This window comes from Lytechinus pictus, chromosome 7 (assembly GCF_037042905.1).
Source record: "Lytechinus pictus isolate F3 Inbred chromosome 7, Lp3.0, whole genome shotgun sequence".
NCBI lineage: Eukaryota > Metazoa > Echinodermata > Echinoidea > Temnopleuroida > Toxopneustidae > Lytechinus > Lytechinus pictus.
Genome location: NC_087251.1, coordinates 41,800,237 through 41,819,854, shown reverse-complemented (window position 1 = coordinate 41,819,854; position 19,618 = coordinate 41,800,237). Strand labels below are relative to the sequence as shown.

The 19,618-nt window shown below is 35.7% G+C and overlaps 1 protein-coding gene across 2 annotated transcripts in view; it reads right to left on the bottom strand.

Annotated features, from left to right (window-relative positions):
• The window catches only part of LOC129264399 (myoblast determination protein 1 homolog 2-like), a 22,377-nt gene extending 2,759 nt beyond the window's left edge, over nucleotides 1–19,618 (bottom strand). The window contains exons 1-4 of one of the 2 annotated variants that reach the window (XM_064102716.1): nucleotides 19,468–19,618; nucleotides 16,481–17,239; nucleotides 9,307–9,491; nucleotides 388–443 (exon numbers count right to left, since the gene is read on the bottom strand). In XM_064102716.1, the coding sequence (XP_063958786.1) occupies nucleotides 388–443; nucleotides 9,307–9,491; nucleotides 16,481–16,627 (388 nt within the window). In that variant the 5' untranslated portion in view covers nucleotides 16,628–17,239; nucleotides 19,468–19,618. Of the gene's footprint in view, nucleotides 1–387; nucleotides 450–9,306; nucleotides 9,492–16,480; nucleotides 17,240–19,467 lie in introns of both variants that reach the window. The other variant, XM_054902273.2, reaches the window with a different exon arrangement.

Genomic DNA, 19,618 nt, shown 5'->3' with positions numbered 1-19,618 from the left:
TTCAGACTAAACATTTTCTGATATTTTTTCAGTCATCCTCCTACACATGGAGGGAGAGGATACCACGTAGCCACACAAAGTCTCAACAGAGGATATCCTAACCAAAATAGAATGATTTTGGGGGTCTACTAATCTACACTGTAAAAACTGAGGTGTTCAAACTGACACCAGTTGGTGTTAATAGAGGACCACACCCTGAGGTGTTAAAATTACACCCTAGGGATTGAACATAACACCAAAGGGTGTTGATGTGACAACCAAAGGTGTTGTAATAACACCTGTAGGTGTTAAACTAACACTGTCAATTTAACACCGGTGTAAAATAACTGGTGTGGTCCTCTATGTACACCGGTTAACACCACAGTTTTTGCTGTGTAGGATGCTTACTTGACTGTGTTGTAGATTGGGCTTCGATTGATTGGAAATCCCTCACTGAACAGTTTCTGAAACTTAACCAATCAAAGACAATAATTATGCTTATATTAAAAGAGTTGCAGCTTTAGGCAAGAGTGGTATCTGCTTGGCATTTAAAATGGATGTGGAATTGTGCCTCATGTGGAAAGAACCGACCTCCCCCCCCCCTCCCCTCCCCCAATTGGCAAAGAACTTTAAAGGGCACCCTAACAAAAAGTTGGTTTGAATAGAAAAAAAGGAAAATCAAACGAGCATAACACTGAAAATTTCATGTAAATCGGATGTAAAATAAGAAAGTTATGACATTTTTAATTTCGCTTTAATTTACAATATAATAACATGTATGTTTACATCCTGGTGTGCAAATAAGGAGACCAATGACATTATCCAGTCACTATTTTTATTGTATTTTATTACATGAAATGTTCAAATATTATGCTCATTGTCATGTAAAACAAAGTTTTATTCCTCACTGAATATGTTAAATTACCATTTCTAACATATTGTGGTTCAAACTAGACGGTCTTTATTGTCAAATCTGTAAAAATTGAAGTATTGTCTTATTCAAACAATAAAAAAAAAACCAAAATAGTGTGGAACATCATCGACTCTCTCATTTGCATGTCACTGAGTTATGCATATAACTGTTTTGTAAAAAGAATAAGCGCAGCTTTAAAATGTCATTACTTAATTTCCATCTTATTTTGATGAAATTTTCAGTGTTATGCTTGTTTGATTTTTCTCACTTGATTCAAATCAGCACTTTTTCTGGGATGGACTTGACCTTTAAGAATTCATTGTTAATACCCCCAACATGGTCAAAGCTCATTGACCCTAAGTGACCTTTTATCTGAATCATGTGACCTGAAACTTGAGCACAGCGATTGATGATACTTTCAGTTATGACATTTCAAAAATACCCCCAACATAGTCAAAGTTTATTGACTTCAAATGACATTTGACCTTTATCATGTAACCTGAAACTCATGCAAGACAATTAAGTGATACCGGATTACTATATGTCAAAGTTTCATGAACTAGATCCATATAATTTTAAAAGTTATGAGGATATTTCAAAAACTTAATCTTGGTTGAGATTTCAATGTTGATAGGGGCCTACCCTAAACATGGTCAATGTTAATTGACCTTACCTGACCCTTGACCTTGGTCATTTGACCTGCAAAATGTTCAGTGATACGGTATTAGCCTTATGTGTAAGCATTGTTCAAGTTTCATGAAATAGGTCCATACATTTCAAAAATGTAACTTCGGTAATACCTCAGTCACATTTGCTCTACGGTGGCGGTAAGGTGAGTCGGAAACGGTCGATTTACTATTTTTGTACCAGCTACATATAGGTGGTTTGAATAACAAGTGGAGCGCCTCTGGCAGTCTCGCCTGCATTACGCCATTCAGCAATGCTGACTTTGAAAAAAACAACTATTTAATATATTTTTTTGTTAATTCATATGATAGTAAAATACCACGGTCATTGACCCTAAATGACATTTGACCTTAGTCATGTGACCTGAAACTTGCACAGGATAGTCGCTGATACTTGATTGCTCTTATATCCAAGTTTCATGAACTAGATCCATAAACTTCCAGTAACGATGGAATTTCAGTAATTGCCTTTTGACATGGCCAAAGTTTGTTGACCCTAAATGACCTTTGACCTTGGTCCTGTGACCTGAAACTTGCACAGGATGTTTGCTGATACTTGATTGCTCTTATGTCCAAGTTTTATTAACTGGATCCATAAACTTTAAAAGGTATGATGCCATCATGGCAATTCAACAAATTCCCCCAACATGGGCAAAGTTAATTGACCTTATATGACCTTTGACCTTGGTCATGTGGCCTGAAACTCGCACAGGATATTTGATTGCTATTATGTCTACGTTTATGTCTACGTTGACGACGCCGCCGCCGTCGGAAAAGCGGTGCCTATATAGTCTCGTTCTGCTATGCAGGCGAGACCAAATTAATAAAGCGGCTGTTTTCGATTCGCCGTAGGGGAAATATGACTATTTCCACGTTGACGATGCCGCCGTCGCTGTCGAATAAGCGGCGCATATCATAATAGTCTCACTCTGCTACGCAGGTGAGACAACAATGGAATGAAAACAGGGGGCTAGCACAATATCGCTTGAAATAAGTATGTCTTGACAAGTTTACATAAGAAATAACATACGAACTATATTATAGAAATATATGATTATACCATTCTTCTTAAAACAAATTGTATAGACGGACCCCTTCGAATATTTTGAAAATGATCGCTTGAAATAAATGGTACTTTACAAAGTTTACAGCAGAAGACAGATACGAAGTCTATGACAAGATATGATATGGGATAACATTATTTTTGAAAGAAAATTCGTAGATAGTCCCCTTGCAAAAATGTTTATCATTCAATTGTCATGTACCACAAAGCTGATTTTCCTCTATAAAGAGCTGGCATCTGTCCGTCAATTTTGTTTTCGACCTTCAGATGTTTAATCCACACATATGGGCGTGTTAAACTCACCAAACTAAATTCTGGTGTTCGAAACCTGATTATTACTGTAGTACCTGTAATCATCGTTCCATAATATTATGTATCAGGGCCAAAGTATTCAAACAAAGAGTCCACCATGTTGTTTTGCTTGTATGGTTACTTAATATTATGATGGTAAATATTAACCCTTTGCGTGCGACGGGCTTCCACAGAAGCCCAGCGAGTCGTTCACTTAGCTACGACGGGCTTCTACAGAAGCCGAGATTTTTTTGGTCTAATTCGATGAAGTTTTTCAGCTTTTTCGTAATTGTTATGTACTAAAACCTCTGCCATTATTTCCTTTATAAACCTATTTCGATAACAGAATGAAAAAAATATACAGCTACGTGGGGAAAAATCCCGAAAATAGGAAATCATTTCAACTTTACCCGATTTTTTCGTTGGATTCAGACAGGGACGAATAAATTTGGTGACGAGCACGTACGCGCGCGCAAAAGGCCTGATCACGTGAGATGTTTGGATCACGTGATTTGATCCATATCGTACACCAACATCTTTTCTGCAAGATCGTCACGTAATAAGCTACGCGTTTATTCACCATTTTCGTCTTATTATTTGTTTCAGCAAGGAGATTTCACTCTAGAATGATATCTCCTCGGTTTCATCGATCGATTGTATTTTCAGAAAAACAAAAAAGCTTGTACGAGAGTAATGTCTTAGTACTTTGAGCTGATCTCGGTACACTTTTGAACTTTTTCACTCCCCATAATACGATCATCTCTCTTCTTCTCATTATTTTTGTCTACTATTCTGTAAAAAAAAAGAGAAAAGAAAGCAGTTTAGCGCACCATTCATCTTATGCTCTTTTCAAAAGGGAAACGCCCATGTTTTTCACGATATTCCCACTACCCGAACAAAAGAAGGTCAGGGCGGCCACTCAAACAAAATCCTTCCGAAAAGAGCAGGATACAGATGGTCAACGCCCCGAACAAAAGGAAGATTAGTGTTTATCGAGAGGATGACTTATTGAATGCTTTTCGTACTTAGCAATACAAAAAGCTTTTATGAATACTTTTATTTATTTCGACCAACATACCGGAACTAAAAACAACAAACTTTGTCTCATTTACCAACAACTAGTAGGTGCTTATGACATCCGTCAGTGATTCAAAGCGCTTTCCCTTGGTGATGATGCATATAAGGATGAAATAAGAACCATTTAGGGAAATTGTAGGAAAAAAAATGTTCAGATGTCACGGAGAACGAGAGAGAATGAGAGACAGAGAATAAAAGGGTTAATAGACAAGTGCGCTTTGCTAAAATCCATGAATATCCACTTAAACGAATAACAACATGACTTTATATTTGCTTATAGATTACTAAAAAAAATCCCACAACGTTTGTTTGTCGCAACTCGGTCCTCAGACCCTTGTCAAACTGATGACTTTTTTTTATTATTCTTGTTTGACATACCCCTTCCCCCTCCAGATAGAAATGTTCTGACCTGCACTCTAATATTGCTTGTTTGTCTCCTCTCTCCGATTTTCTGCTTTTTTTCGTCAATTTCTTATTTTTTTTAACCGGCGAAAAGCGTGGTAGAAAAGATTCATTTAGAAAAAAATCCAACCCACCCGTTTTTGTTCCCGTTACTGCAAACAAACATTTGGGTCGCTTACCCTGGTTAGCATCAAAACCAAAATATCTTATTTCTTACATAAAAAACGGGGGCCGCTGAGAGTTTTTGATAATGGAGGGGTTGAGCCGATAGTTGGAGGGAGTGGACCGGCCAAAAGAAAAATTACAAATTTATATAGACTTCGGATTTTTTTGTACATGTTTGCTGAAGGGGAGAGGACTGAAACTTCCTACCAACTCCGCCGCTTCTGTACTATTAGATTGAACGATTAAAACGATAGAGGCAAAAGTGAATTATATAATAATAATAATAATAATATGCAACATTTATATAGCGCTTAATATAAATGTTTCTAAGCGCTGCATACTATTACTATTATGATTTGTTTTAATGATTTATTTATTAACATTATTACTTCATGTGTTTTTGGTTGTGAAATCAAGGAGACAAATAAAAAATAGAACAAAACGAAAGAACAAATAAAAAACACTTTTAATTGCAGATGTTATAATTCATTTAAGAAAAAATAATTTCTCTTACTTTTAGTAGTTGCTAGCATGGCTCTTTTGGAGGGAAAAGTAAAATAAAGAAAGAAACATAGGAAGTGACAAGGAGAGAGTCGGGAGACATGATTTCAGATTTACAATTTTAGTCACTCGTACTCGTGTAACTTTGAAATAATTTCAAGATATTACCAATCGAATACTGGTGCGCAAACTTCAGGAAGAAAATTATTTTACTATTACAATAGCTGCGTGGCAAATCGAATTAAATGAGACATATAATTTACGAAAAAATCTTTAAAAAAATGATTTTTAGTGAAAGATGGAGGCCTCTGTCTTGCCATATCCTCAAGCCCCAAGTTCACAAAAAATAGATTAGTCGTGCCGTGCATTTTCTTTTGCGATAGATATCTACCCACGTTATTGGAAATGGAAGATGATATAGAATTTATTGTGAAATGACAGTTACAATATTGTAGTAGTTTTAAAAGGTTTTTCGGGACTTTTTTTGAGAATCTGGGAGAAAACCCCCCTAAATTTTCGACATGATGGCAACGATGCAATAGGATGAGAGGCTCACAAATGCAACAATCTCTGATCAATACAAGTTGGCAAAATCGAGGCATACTCTCGAAACGATTTCCGATGAAGAGAGAGAAAGGGAGAGAGAGAGGTAGAAGTAATGTAAAATGACAGGTACTGAGAATAAATAAATCAGAGAGAATTGATAGAGGGGGATGGGGCGGGTATACCTCGTAATCCAAATCGGGGAGAAGGAAGACGATACATATATCATTTAAATGAGAAGAACTAAGAGGGGAAAAAAAGGTGTAGAGGGGAGGGGATATAGAAATACATTAGATTTAGGAAAGGGAATGAAAGCGGTAGATAATACATTCAGTTACAGGTTAGAAACCAGGGAAAGGGAAAACGAAAAAATCCCTTGGTACCGTTTTTAAATACATGTAGACTACTACACTTTATATTGACAAATGCGCAATAACCCCCCCCCCTAAAAAAAACAAAAAAAAAACAACATCCGCCAGTCACATAGAATGATTTCAGTAACTTTCCAGTGCCCCTGGTGCACTTTGAACCCCCCCTGCGTTCTTTCATTCTCTCATCTTATTGCTATTATTTTTGTCTTCTTTATATTTCAAAGGAAATAAACAGAGAATAAAGCAATTTAGAACACCGTTTATCCTCTTCTCTTTCGAAAATGAAAACGTCCTTGTAGTTCTTGATCTCGGCACTCCCCAAACAAAAGAAAGTCATGTGGACGCTAAAACAAATCCCTTATAAAAAGAGCAGGGAACAAATAGCCATCGCCCTGAATAAAATGAAGATTAGTGATTTCGTCAGGATGACCTACTGCTTTTCGTATTTAGCAGTACAAAAAGCTCTTAGGAATACTGCTTTTCATATTACGACAGTAACATTTAAACAATGTAAATGTCTACTTGTTTATTGACAAATCATGCAGGCGCTTAAGAAATGGCAAGAACGTTTTCTTCTTGAACATGACAGCACTTTATAAAAAAAGAAATACTTTCCCTTTTTGTATACGTTTCCTGAAGGGGGGGGGGGGGTGGACTCCCGCCTCCTACCAACTCCAACACCCCTGTAATGTTTTAATTGAACGATTAAAAAGAAAGAGACAAAAAGTGATACAAATCTTTTATGATTTATTTATTAATTTTGTTTTCGATTGTGAAAAACCCCAGAACGGTTAAAAAAAATAAAATGGAGGAACATAATAAAACACTTTTAATTTAGATGTTACAATTTCATTAGATGAAAATAATTTACTTTCTCTCATTGTGACGAACAGTAGTCGGTAGCATGGTTATTTTGGAGGGAAAAAGAAGATAAAGAAAAATGAAATGTAGAACGAGACGAGGAGAGCGTTGGGAGGTATGATTTCAGATCCACTATATAATTTGAAACTTATTTACACCTTCACTCTTTGAAATTGCAACGGAAAACATTTCGAATATTGGTATGTAATCTTCAGGAACATTTTTTTTTAAATACAAACCATAATCTATGAAAAGATACCAAAGACGATATTTAGTGAAACGTTGAGGCCACCGTCTTGAAGTCCCCCAAAAATCACAAAATAGTTTCGGACTTTCGTTGCGCGGTGTTAAATCATCATCATCGCACTTGCAAGGAAAAATTCGCGCTTTTTTGTTCATTCTGGAAAATAAAGGTATTTGGTATGCTGTGATTTCACCCAAAACGGATTATCGTTGTAATTATACACTTTGCAAATGGTCTCTCTACAAGGAGGTAAAGAGACAATTCATGAGTAGCGGGACAATAGGCAATGAAAAAAAGCACTAGAGCAGACAACAAAGCGGTATCGATCGAACCCGACCTGTCCGCGCGTGCTGATTGCCCTTACGCATTTTTGTACACAGTGCCTATTGACTTGGGGAAAAAGCGAAGATTTTACAAAATAACACGACTTTTTCCTCATAAATTTCTTAACTATTCTGTTGATTTGAGAAGCGAAACCTGTATTTCTAGAAAGAAAAATGTCTGATCTTTCATCTTTACATTTACTAAAAATCCTGAAAATACATCAGTTTGGCGAAATTAGCAATTGATTGGGAAAACACCGCCACAGATCCAAATACCAGCAATGTACCAAAACGGCTCCGCCGCAGGGAGAGGTATCGGGATTCGCGGGTCCGCACGCAAAGGGTTAAGGCTTCCCACTGCCAACTTACGCAAGGTGAATTAGATTAGGATGCCATAACTGCGCTTCCTTTCTTCCGAAGAAAGCCGCAATAATTTTATCGCCAAAAGGGGAGAGAAAGGTAGTGGAGAAAACATAAGAGAATAATCTGAAGATTAGCACATTATTCATGACCGAAAATACCTGCTGTTTTGAGCCCTACGAACTTGACAGGTTTCGTATTTGATAAAGTCTTTGAATGAGCAAACCTTAGATGATTCTATCAACAAAGAAGATTTGTTACACCATGTATATGCGAGGTCCCTCTAAATGAACAAAATCTATACGTCGGTCAGTGAACCGTTTATTCAGTATAATTTCTAAAAAATAATTATTTTTTTACTTTATTCTAATTCCGACCAATATTCCCCTTTTTCCACTCTTGGATGTCTTATTTGGTATTAAACTGAGTGGCGGATATTCTATTTGTTTTATCTCTTTATTTGTATTTTTCATTTCATTTTCAAAATTTAATTTGTTTATTACAGTTTAATTTTTTATTTATTAAATTTATTCATTCATTCACAGAGATATATATATCTTTATTTATAGTTACTTAGCTTTTGTCTCGCCTGCATAGCAAAGCGAGACTATTAGGCGCCGCTTTCCGACGCCGGCGTCGTCAACATTGAAATCTTAACCTTGGGTTAAGTTTTTGAAATGACATCATAACTTAGAAAGTATATGAATCTAGTTCATGAAACTTGGAGTTTGAATTCGGAGTATGCATGTCAAAGGTCACAGTTCATTAAATATGCGGGTTGGTTTCCGCATGATAACTTATGAAATATTCTACAGATTAAAAAAAATCTTTGGTGTGTAGGTAGATGACACCAAAATCCAGGCTAAGTTCCGAATTCCGCAGGTCAAAGGTCACAGCTCATTATATATGCAAGTTGATTTCTGAATAGTAACTTAGGGAATAACTAACAGATAAACAAAATTAGTGGTGTATGTAGGTTTCTGCACGATATTAAGTTCAATCATATTTAATGAATTTCTGATCGCGTTAAGCAAAGCGGGGACATCTATGTCCTCTGGACACATCAACTTTCTAGTTTTGGTTTCAACTAGCTGGATTATCACCCAGTGGATCTATTCGTTGATATAAATGTCTGTAGATTTATATTATCTTAGAATAATCTGTGGCTTCAATTATTGAATTCATCTAAGCTTCTGCTCTAAGGCTTCATTTGCTCGTGATTGCGTGTCTTATATTGAGACAAATATAAATTCTTTAACATTGGAAATATCATTAAGCAGCTCAACCTACAACGCTTTCAAGATGAAAGTTGATTTCTTCTTTTTTTATATGAAATACGGGGATAAATCCCTTTTTCATGCACTTTATTTGCGAAATTATATTGTCACTTGGATTCGATTATTACAAATAACAGTTTGATGTAGATGTGGAGTAATTGGGGTTAGATCTACTATATATTTTTTTGGATTCTTAATTTTTCGCTTTTATGCATCTTTAATCATAAAGAAAAGAAGAGAAAGGTCTTACGTTTCTAAAAAGTGGCTGAAAGTAGAACGATTAAAGAATAGATTTCTGTCCCACTGGTCCATCGAGTTCATTGATGTCGATGTTCGACTCTCATTGCTGTCAAAATGATCTCGATAGAGTTGGATGTCGTCAGCGGAGAGAATGACGGTTAGGAGTTCGATGTAACAAGTCGCACCTCGTAATACCTGGACAGATAAACAAAAGAATATGAAATTATGAATGATTCTTTTCGTGCAACAGAATATCAAAACTATTTCTATGACATCATTGAAGGAAAACCAGTGTTTTGATCGATTTCGAACATGGGCATATAATAGATTTTCATTTTTTATTTACTTTTGATATAGCAATGCGCTATACCTATCAAAACATCTAAAACACTTGTTTTCATTGTTAAAAAAAACACCACTTCATTCATATGTTACGATAAATTCTTTCATATCGCCTACTGTTGGAAGGTTGGAGCGTACTGAAATGACAGAGAATAATATAACATACATTCAGATATTACATGAGCCATTAAAGAAAAAAAAGATCCCCAAAGCCGGCTGTTGAGTGATCCCGCAGCAGCGATTGAATGTTAGGTTAAGACGTGCAGTACATTTTTGTTATTTTTTTTAGTTCACGATAATGAAACTGTTAAATTGCATTTTTTGGAGCAACTTTTCTACAAAAATAAACATTGGACCCAAAATAAATATTGTTATTATTTGACTGTTTGTGCCAGGTGGATTTGAGGACATCAAAATAATGAAGGAAATCAATGTAAACAAAGGTTCATGTGAGATATATCTGGCATTGTTCTTTATAGGGTGTTTACATTTCATTTTTACTCTCACTTGTTTCTCCACACTTTTTCCAGTCATGACTTCAAGAAACAATAAAAATCAAACTTACTTCATGGCTACATGGGAAAGATCATGAACTAACCGCTTGCTATATTTTTCGAGAAAAAAAATGATGATTTTATATTTTATCAGAAAAAGTGCCCCAAGCCCCCACAACCAAGTTAGCCGATCATGAAATTACCTTGTTGTGATGAGGAAGCAAAATAGACTGAAATGAAGAGACAAACCAAAGTTGTTTGTCTGTAAATTATGAAATATTCTTCGCGACATATTGTATATTTTTGTATTTTGTCTTAAAAGTACCCCCAGACCATAGAGATGTATACATCTCTATGCCCCAGACCCACTACCCAATTAGCTGATCTTGGAGTTGGCTGTTTGGGATTAGTGAGCAATAGAGATTTTTAAAATCATTAGCTAACCAGTCCCTTGCCCTCTTCGCGAAAATTGTTTTTTTTTTTTTTGATGAAAAGTGTCCCTAGGCCCTACTACACAGGATGTCGGATGTCCTTTCTAGGATGATGAAGCATTAAAGACTATGAAGTTTCGATAAACTGTAAATAGTGTGAATTATTCTCGAATATCACCTAGCATTACAAATGTCTATTGACAATTTGAACCTTTTTTTTTAAACGGCTGATTCTCTTTGAAAATTTTCGATTAATTTAGAGTCCCAATCAACAAATTTTTACTCGTCTATTGTATTTCTGTGTGGTTCCAAATTGTAGGAACTCGAGATTAATTAATTATGTATCGAGCGCCCTCTCTTGATTTTTTTTAAAGACTTATACTTCTAAATGTTGTGATTAGATATCGGAAAGCTATATACAATAATAATATCCTAAAATTTCCAGCCCATTTTATGCTTAAAAGAGGTTTTGTATTAAACGGGTGCAAAGTACCCAGATACAATGTACTATACTTAGATAGGGCAACATATGAAATGAATTTTTGATGCAGAATTGTAAATTTCCAATTAAACACTTTTTTATCATTTCATATCATTCACAACCAGACATTACTACTGTTTTAGGGCACAAGTATTCATATGATCTAGAAATGAGTCGCAATTTATCACAACTAAAAATAGGCTTCAATAAAAAAGATAAAGAGGAAAAAAATCACATCAGTCATGAACTAATATCTTGCCATTTTTACGAAAAAGGGTGATGATATTTTTTTCTGAAAATGCCCCCTCCCTCTTATCAGAGTTAGCCGGGTCAGTAATGGATTTCCAAGGATTGAGTCGTTTTACTTACTAAAATAAAGTTTAATAAAAGTAAATCATATTCTTGTTAAATAATGACCTATATGGCCTATATCTGTATTGAGTCATATTATGAAAATACTGGAAAAGGCTTTACATAAACAACTGCAGCGGCGTAACAGGGGTCGGTGGCCAGGGGGGGCAAGAGCCAAAATTTTCCCGGTCATATCATGGAACAGGCAATGGCGTCTTAAGGCAAAAATTTTGAGGGGGCGATATGGCGTATCGGGCAAATATATATATATATATAAGCGAGCGAGCGAGCAAAATTTTTTGACATTTTTATTGCAAAAATCAAATTTTGTGATAGATTTTGACATAATGTTAAAAAGATGATATCTTATTCACCCTCCTCTCTTTCCCTTTTTCTCTGTTTTTTGTACGCCACGGTGAGCAGGATTTTTGTTATGATTGTGAGCATCAGGGCGAAGCTCTATATGCTCGAGGGGGCTGAGTATGGCGCTTCTGGCAAGAAGTAGCTTAATATAGGTCCCGAGCGAGCGAAGCGAGCGAGATAAAAAATCACCTTTTCATGAGAATCTAACATGAAGATAGATTTTAACGTGATATTCAGAAAAATATAATACACTTTCCTTTCTTTCCTCATTTTTTTTTGTTGTTGTAGAACTTTTGGGGGCCATGGTCCAAACTCATCCATATAACAGTGCTTTATGGGTGGGGTCCAGGGCAGAGCCCCGGAACCTCTTGATATCAAAGCCATTTTAAACCTTACAGATGGCCACTTATTTTAATCAAATTGCGTGTATATTTATATAGATTTAACACAACACATAAATTCAATGCAGTTGTGTATCGTAATCATCCAAATATTGTGAGGGGCACACCATAGCAAATGTGGGGAAATTTGTAAAAAGTCACCAGCGAGCGAAGCGAGCCAGAAAAAAAAGGCCTGTTAAAATGAAATTCTAATTATGTGATAGATTTTTACATCATTTTAGCAAATATCATGTCATATATTTTTTTTCATTCATCTCATTTCGCTGCCTCCTTTATTTTCTTTTATTTCCCCTTGGCTGTGGAACCACCCCCGGTACGCCAGTGCTTCAACGTAAAGCTTAATGCAGGAAGGGTCCATATAGGGGCCCGTTATAGAACCCATTAAAGGTTACAGATGAAGAGCCCCCACTGCACGGGGTCTTGACTCTTATTTGGAGATTTAGCAAGTTTAGGATAGACTTTCATATGACATTATGCTATATACCATCCATTTTTCTTCCCGCTCGTTATCTCAATCCTCGGCAGCCCGGTAGTGTACGTTATCTTGTCCCTGTTCTTTATTTTCCAATTTAGATTTTGGCTAATTCCATTTTGCCTTTATTTCCCGCTTTTGTTTGCCTTTTTGTCATCTTTAATTTATTTCCCTGTCTTACTAATCATGCTAATGTATTTGTATATCGGGGCGAACTGTTCTTTCTCACTTATTGCTTTTTCCTTCCTTTTCCCGTTATCTTTCCGTTTTCCTTTTTTTTAATGTTTTATCTTAGTTTTCTTTTCCCTTTTCCTTTCCCCTTTCCCTTTTTTTCTTTCCTTTCCCTTTCCCTTTCCCCCTTTTTTTCTCCTTTTTCCCGTTTTTTTTTTATTTTCCCGGTGAGCTCCGCCAGGGGGGGCAGCTTGCCCCCCCTGCCCCCCCCGCCTGTTACGCCACTGAAACAACTGTACACATATCTTGTATCAAATAATATACTCAGTAGTTCCCAATCTGGGTTCCGACCTCTATTCTCAACAACCACTGCATTGATAGATGTTAATGATTATTTACATGTTAATATTGACTATGGGTACATTGTTGGAGCCCTGTTCTTGGATTTTAAACGGGCATTCGATCTTGTTGACCATAGCATTTTGCTTGATAAATTATATGACTATGGTATCCAGGATTCTGAATTGACATGGTTTAAAAATTATTTATTGGGTCGCTCCCAGAGTGTATGTGTTAATGGTAAATTGTCAACGATTTGTGATATTGAGGTAGGCATAACACAGGGATCAATTTTGGGGCCCCTACTCTTTGTAATTTTCACTAATGATATATGCAATTTAAATTTCGAGGAAGATACAAAAATATGTCTTTATGCTGATGATACAGCACTCTTTTGTAAAGGTAAAGACATCCCTTCAATCCAGGCTCGTCTACAATCCGAATTTGATAAGTTAATGTTATGGGTTGAGGGGAATGATTTAAAGTTAAATACCAGTAAGAGTAAAGTAATGTTGTTTGGTACACGTAGGAAAATTATCTCAAAACTAATTATGATCAAATATAATTCTCAAGTTATTGAGCAGGTTAATAACTTTAAGTACCTTGGAATTATCTTTGATGATTTACTCAAATTTAATGAACATATTGATAAAACTTGTAAGAAAATCTCAAGGACCATTGGATTTATACGTCAAATTAAACAATACTTGCCTGACAAAGTCCTCACTATGCTTTACAATGGGCTCATTCTCCCACATATTGACTACGGTTTGGTAATATGGGGCAAATCTCCACAATAATTAATAAAAAAAATTACAACGCTTACAAAATCGATATGCTCGCTTAATTCTAAATGCTGACTTTCTTACTCCTCACACTATTCTACTTGAAAAATTGAAATGGCAGTCTGTTTCTCAAAGAGTCAATTATCAATTCTGTTTATATATGTTTAAGGTTATAAATAAACTTGCCCCAGAATATCTTTTGAATCTTATATTATTTCGCTCTCCTCTGATACAAACCAGATACGCCTTAAACTCCCCTCTCCTTATTCCCAAACCTAAAACTGAAATCATGAAAAAGTCCTTTCAATATTATGGTCCGTTCCTCTGGAATAAGCTTCCCTCTAATCTTAGAAATTCGACATCCCTTCAAGCATTCAAAACTAAATGTAAATTCTTTCAGCTGAAGCCTTAGTTTTAGACCCCACTTGGATTTTTTTTTTAATTTATATGTATACGCTTCCTAATGTTATTTGTTTTTTAATTAACATGTATACGTTTCCTAATGTTATGTTTATTGTATGATTTAATCTTATTCATATGTCCATTGTAAAATATGTATATGTTCTTTTTATCGTTGCAGGGCCTCTTTGTAAATCAGTTCTATAACTGAAAGGGCTACCCTGCGTAAATAAAACTGAAATAAATAAAATAAATAAACTTACAATATTGTCTTAAAAATATATATTTTGGGGAATTTTCACTAAAATGACTCAAGCCCCCTTTATACAATTAGTAGGGGTTTTAATCCGCTTTAACTGAAAAAGAATAAAGAGAAACAAAAGCTCTTTATCTTCCATGAAATTTATTAACTAACCCCTCTCGATTTTCTCGAAAAGGTGTTGAATTTTTTTTATGAAAAGTGCCCCGGACTCCCTTGGTCGGAATTGAAATCAATTGAAACATTGATAGAGAAAGAATAAATGGGAACGACATTTCTTTTTTTTACTTTTATGGTAAGATCATACACCCCCCCCCCCCCCCTCTTTGTTATTTTCTAGAATAGTGATTTTTCTAATTGCCCCAGTCCCCTCCAAACAATTATTCGGAATGGAACTCGGCTTTCAGGGATGGGAGAAAGGCAATTGAAAAACAGAGGAGAAAGGCATATTTCATATTTTTTATAAAAGTCATTGAATTACTCCTTGCCATTTTGTGTGAAAATTGATGAATTTTAGATAATCTAAAAACTGTCCAATTTCCTAACTCAATAGGATCGCGCACCATTCAATAAATGTATAATAAAATCATGAACTGATCACCTTCCATTTTCTGTGATTCGGGGATTAAAAACTAAATAAAAGGATTAACTTTTCGACTGGTCTTCCCTATTCGTATCACTCCAAATGGCTTATCACCGGTCGTCTACATATTACAATTCAGCTATTAACCATTTGGTCTTATACTCTTGTCATTTAAGCCCAATGGTGTACCTAGAAAACTTCTTCAGGAGGGGCAAACATTTTTGGGCAAGCAAAAAAAAAATGTCATTTCCGTCAAAAATCTTCAGACAATTAAAGAATAATAAAAAGGGGTCTGAGGGTATCAAAATTATTCGATCACCCCCCCCCCCTCCCAATTCGGATATTTTGGGACGCTTCCCGAATACGCGGATGACCGAAATAGATTATTCTCATTCAAACAGGCAATTATCATCTAATACTCTTGTAGAATTAGTGAAAGCGTTTTATTCATCTAATCTCTCTAATCTTCTTGTTACATTTTGACCGATCCCTTAAGATCTTTACAGCTTTTACGAACCTCCAAAGAAAAAGGACAATCTGCTCAGATTTGAGATCGCATATAAGCTGATTTACCTGACGGAAAATAACGAAAGAAAAAAGATCCTCATAGAATTTTCGTGTCAGTCATTTTGTTCAAAAACTTTTTCCCCCTTCCCATTCTCTTATTCTAATAAGATAAAAACAGATCATCCCGTTATTAGAGTAGTCTTTAAAAGTGACGTAATGAGCCCCCCCCCCCTAAAAAATGAAGGCTAAAACATGATGTCTGTATTTTCTTTAAACTCCTGAGCAAGCGAACAAAACGTTTTAAAATTAAAATCTAATTTTGCGATAGATTTTGAGATACTATTGAGAAAATGGTATCACAGTTTACCCCTTCTTCTTTTTCCTTCTTTTTTCCTCCCTATTTCTTTTTTTCTTGTCGTTGAACTTGTTCGGGGGCAAAGCCCCAAGCCAGGCCCCCTTCCTGTACGCCATTGATCTTTAACTTAGAACTATAATTCGTGTCTAATCCTTTCTAAGCTCATGCAAGACATTAGCTCCAAAGGCATCAAAGTCGTCAGCATTTTGATGTTCTTATTCTCGCCGAAATGGTTATCAGTCGACCACCGCAAAAATATAATATTTAAATACAAACATTCTATTTTTTAATTTCTATTTTATTTTGGAGTATCTATATAATATGAGATAAAAAATGTTCATGGGTACACAAGAAAATGTTGTAAATAGCATATTCCACCCAAGGTCATGCGACAGAGCACATTTATACATTTCATAAACATTTCCAAAAATAAAATATGAAATGTTATTACCTCTAACTTAGTAGCATTTCCCAATAAATGTTGAGGAACGTGATTGCTGAGGTTAGAATACGCACGGTTTACTTCAGCCAACCGTCGTCGTTCTCGAGCTGTGGCGTTCTGACGAACCCGTCGTTGACGAAGCTGAAACGTCGACATGACATCATTCAAATGTTCGATTCCCCTGGTCTCGTTTTATTCAACAAGTGCAAAATCTAGTAACTTCAATTCACAGCGGTTGGTATGGATATTAGCCGCCAAGAATGCCACAATTTCAGCTTCTCAAGAAACTTCCAATCAATAATAATAATAATTTTGATGTGTCGTGGTGAGAATGCAAGGAATGGTTTCATTTTGATTCGATGGTTTGTTATCACTGCCCACGTGATCAAGAGGCAGGATGCTATCACCATGAGGATGGAATTCTAGCTGGGGTTTGTCTCTCTTATCATTGCTCTTTGAGCCTTGCCATCATGCATCCACCGCTGATGTCATCCCATATAGGAACGGAGGGTATACCTCCTTTTGGCCCAGTCGACAGATGCGTGTCACTAATATGATAATCATTTTGCTTTATCAAGCTTGGTAATGAAATTGGTTGTCTTCTTGAATGATGGGTAGGTTCATAAGGTATGGACAGGTGTACAATTACAAGGGGAACAGGGGTTTATACCCCACCCTCACCAAACACTTCCCAAATTGTACATTATGTGTCTCTTCCTAAGAGGCCTTCCCCTTTTCAGTGATTGTGCTTCCTTCGCCGTGTTCGCCCTTTGAAGTAGAAACGAAAATGACGTTGTAATATTAGTCAGAAACTTACATTTTATTGCCAACAAAATCTGAAGAAACCAACGAAATTGATATGCCCCCACCGTCCCTATTTTTGAAATCCTGGGTCGGATCCATGCATGCCATTGCGCTGATAATCAGGGGAGCATATCATCAACAGTTCTTGTACCACAAGTACTCTGACAACTTTCCCTGATTCTGATTGGCTGAGAAGCACCGTTACTATGGTAATTGACGGATAAAACAGAAATTGTCGGATAATATCTCTGACAAGTCCTTTCATGGAACGCTTTCTAGGTGTCCGTTTCATAAAACTTGTTACAACTAATTTTCAATAACAGTCTAAAAACTACTGTAATAATTCAGTTTAATTGGCTGATAATAAACTTTAAAAATTGTGCATTTGCTATTATGCTATAGAAGAAGATGAAGAAGGAAAAGGAGAAGAAAAAGATGATGAAGATGAAGAATAAGAAGGAGGAGGAGGGCTAGGACGAGAGGGGCGAGGAGGAGGAGAAGAAGGAGGAGGAGGACAAGAAGAAGAAGAAGAAGGGGGATGAGGGGAAGGAGGAGGAGAAGTAGAATAAGTAGAAGAAGGAGGAGGAGGAGAAGAAGAAGAAGGAGGAGGAGGAGGAAGACGAGGAGGAGAAGAAGAAGAAGTAGAAGAAGGGGGATGAGGGGGAGGAGGAGGAGAAGAAGAAGAAAGGTTCTTTATTTAGTGCATAACTTTCTATGTAACGGATTTAGGATATTGGATAGTCGAAAGAAGGAACACTATCCGTTATATCCCGCCGTACCGATATAGAACGTAATTAAATGTATATTTATTCGATCTGTTTGAACAAAATATATAAAACAATAAGTTTTTGTTTACATAAATGATTTCATGGTTCAGTTTACAGCAAGTTAATAAATAAAATTGTTTTATCACACTGCATATTGTTCCACGTGTAATTATTTCATTGTTGTTCTCATATATGAACAATCATTGTCTATTATCTTTAAAACAGTATAATCATAATGATCATGAAACCGAATTGTTATCGAAATAATGATTATAATTCACGTCTGTTTCCTTAAATAATATAATGCAGAGGTAATATCTTTGAAATTCTTGTAGTTTAGAATTAGTCACAACTTTATGACTTTATCAATTTGCCCTTTAGCTATGCACACATTGATTTCAATAACTTTGCTTATCTTGCATAGACATAATTCAACTTAGTTATAACAAGGCAAAGCTTATATGAATTTGTTTCTAATTCTTTTCACAAACAATAACAATTGGCTACTACATAAAATAATTCCTTTGCCAGTAATTAAAATACACGTATTTGTAGAGCAATAACCAAATACTTCTCTTAGTATGGTAGTGGATCGTATTACCGAACACTTTTCATGAATTCAATCATATCAAACACATTATTCTCATAAAATTCACAAAACTTTCACCATAAATACACAATTACCTACAAAATATAAATATGTAAAAAATTTGCCGAAATTGTATTTCCTTTTTACGATATTAGCTTCCAATCGGACCCCTCTTCGCATGTGAAATATTTTGGTCACTTGAAAAAGGTATCGTATTACCGAACGTGTGTTTTATATGGGAAAAGTTGAGAAAACAACAAAATCACTGATGAGCTATTTTGACCATATTCTATTATTTTTAGAATATTAAGACTTTGAAAATGTGTTTTTACCATTTTTCATCATCTTTCTATTCAAGTTCTCTTTGGAAGGATTCTGCAAAATTTTGAGCGTATGAAATTATTTCTGATGCGCGCGTTCGGTAATACAAGGCCGGTCGGTAATACAAGCACTCACTATATACATCAATGAAGTTAAACATTCATTTGATTCTAAATCAAAACTTGTCAATACGTTTATCTATGCGAATAATATTCTGCTCTGTTATATCAAAATCATAATATCATTATTTTCCTTTTCATTTCGCAAATAATAAGTTCTTAATACAAATCATACAACATTTCACTTTGGTGGCTCAACGTTTTCAATTCAGCATAATTTATAATGAATCTAGATAAAACCGGAAATCCGAATCCGCGAACCGGAAAACCGGAACCTAAAACGCCCTGCCTTTGTTCCTAAACCGGACAAATTGAGACATTTTAAACTGAATTTATCTAACTTGTCAGACAAAATATGAAACATATCAAAGATTTAATGAATTCCAGAACACTTACTCTTTTCTGGCGAGACATAAAATCACGTTTAACAACTGAAAGTTTCCCCAAAACTGCGGAGGCCGATACAAGCGTCTTGACTCCTGAACCTTTCAAAAATGGAGTGCGACACGTCAACATACCGATGCACAGAACTCCACTTAGCAGGCTT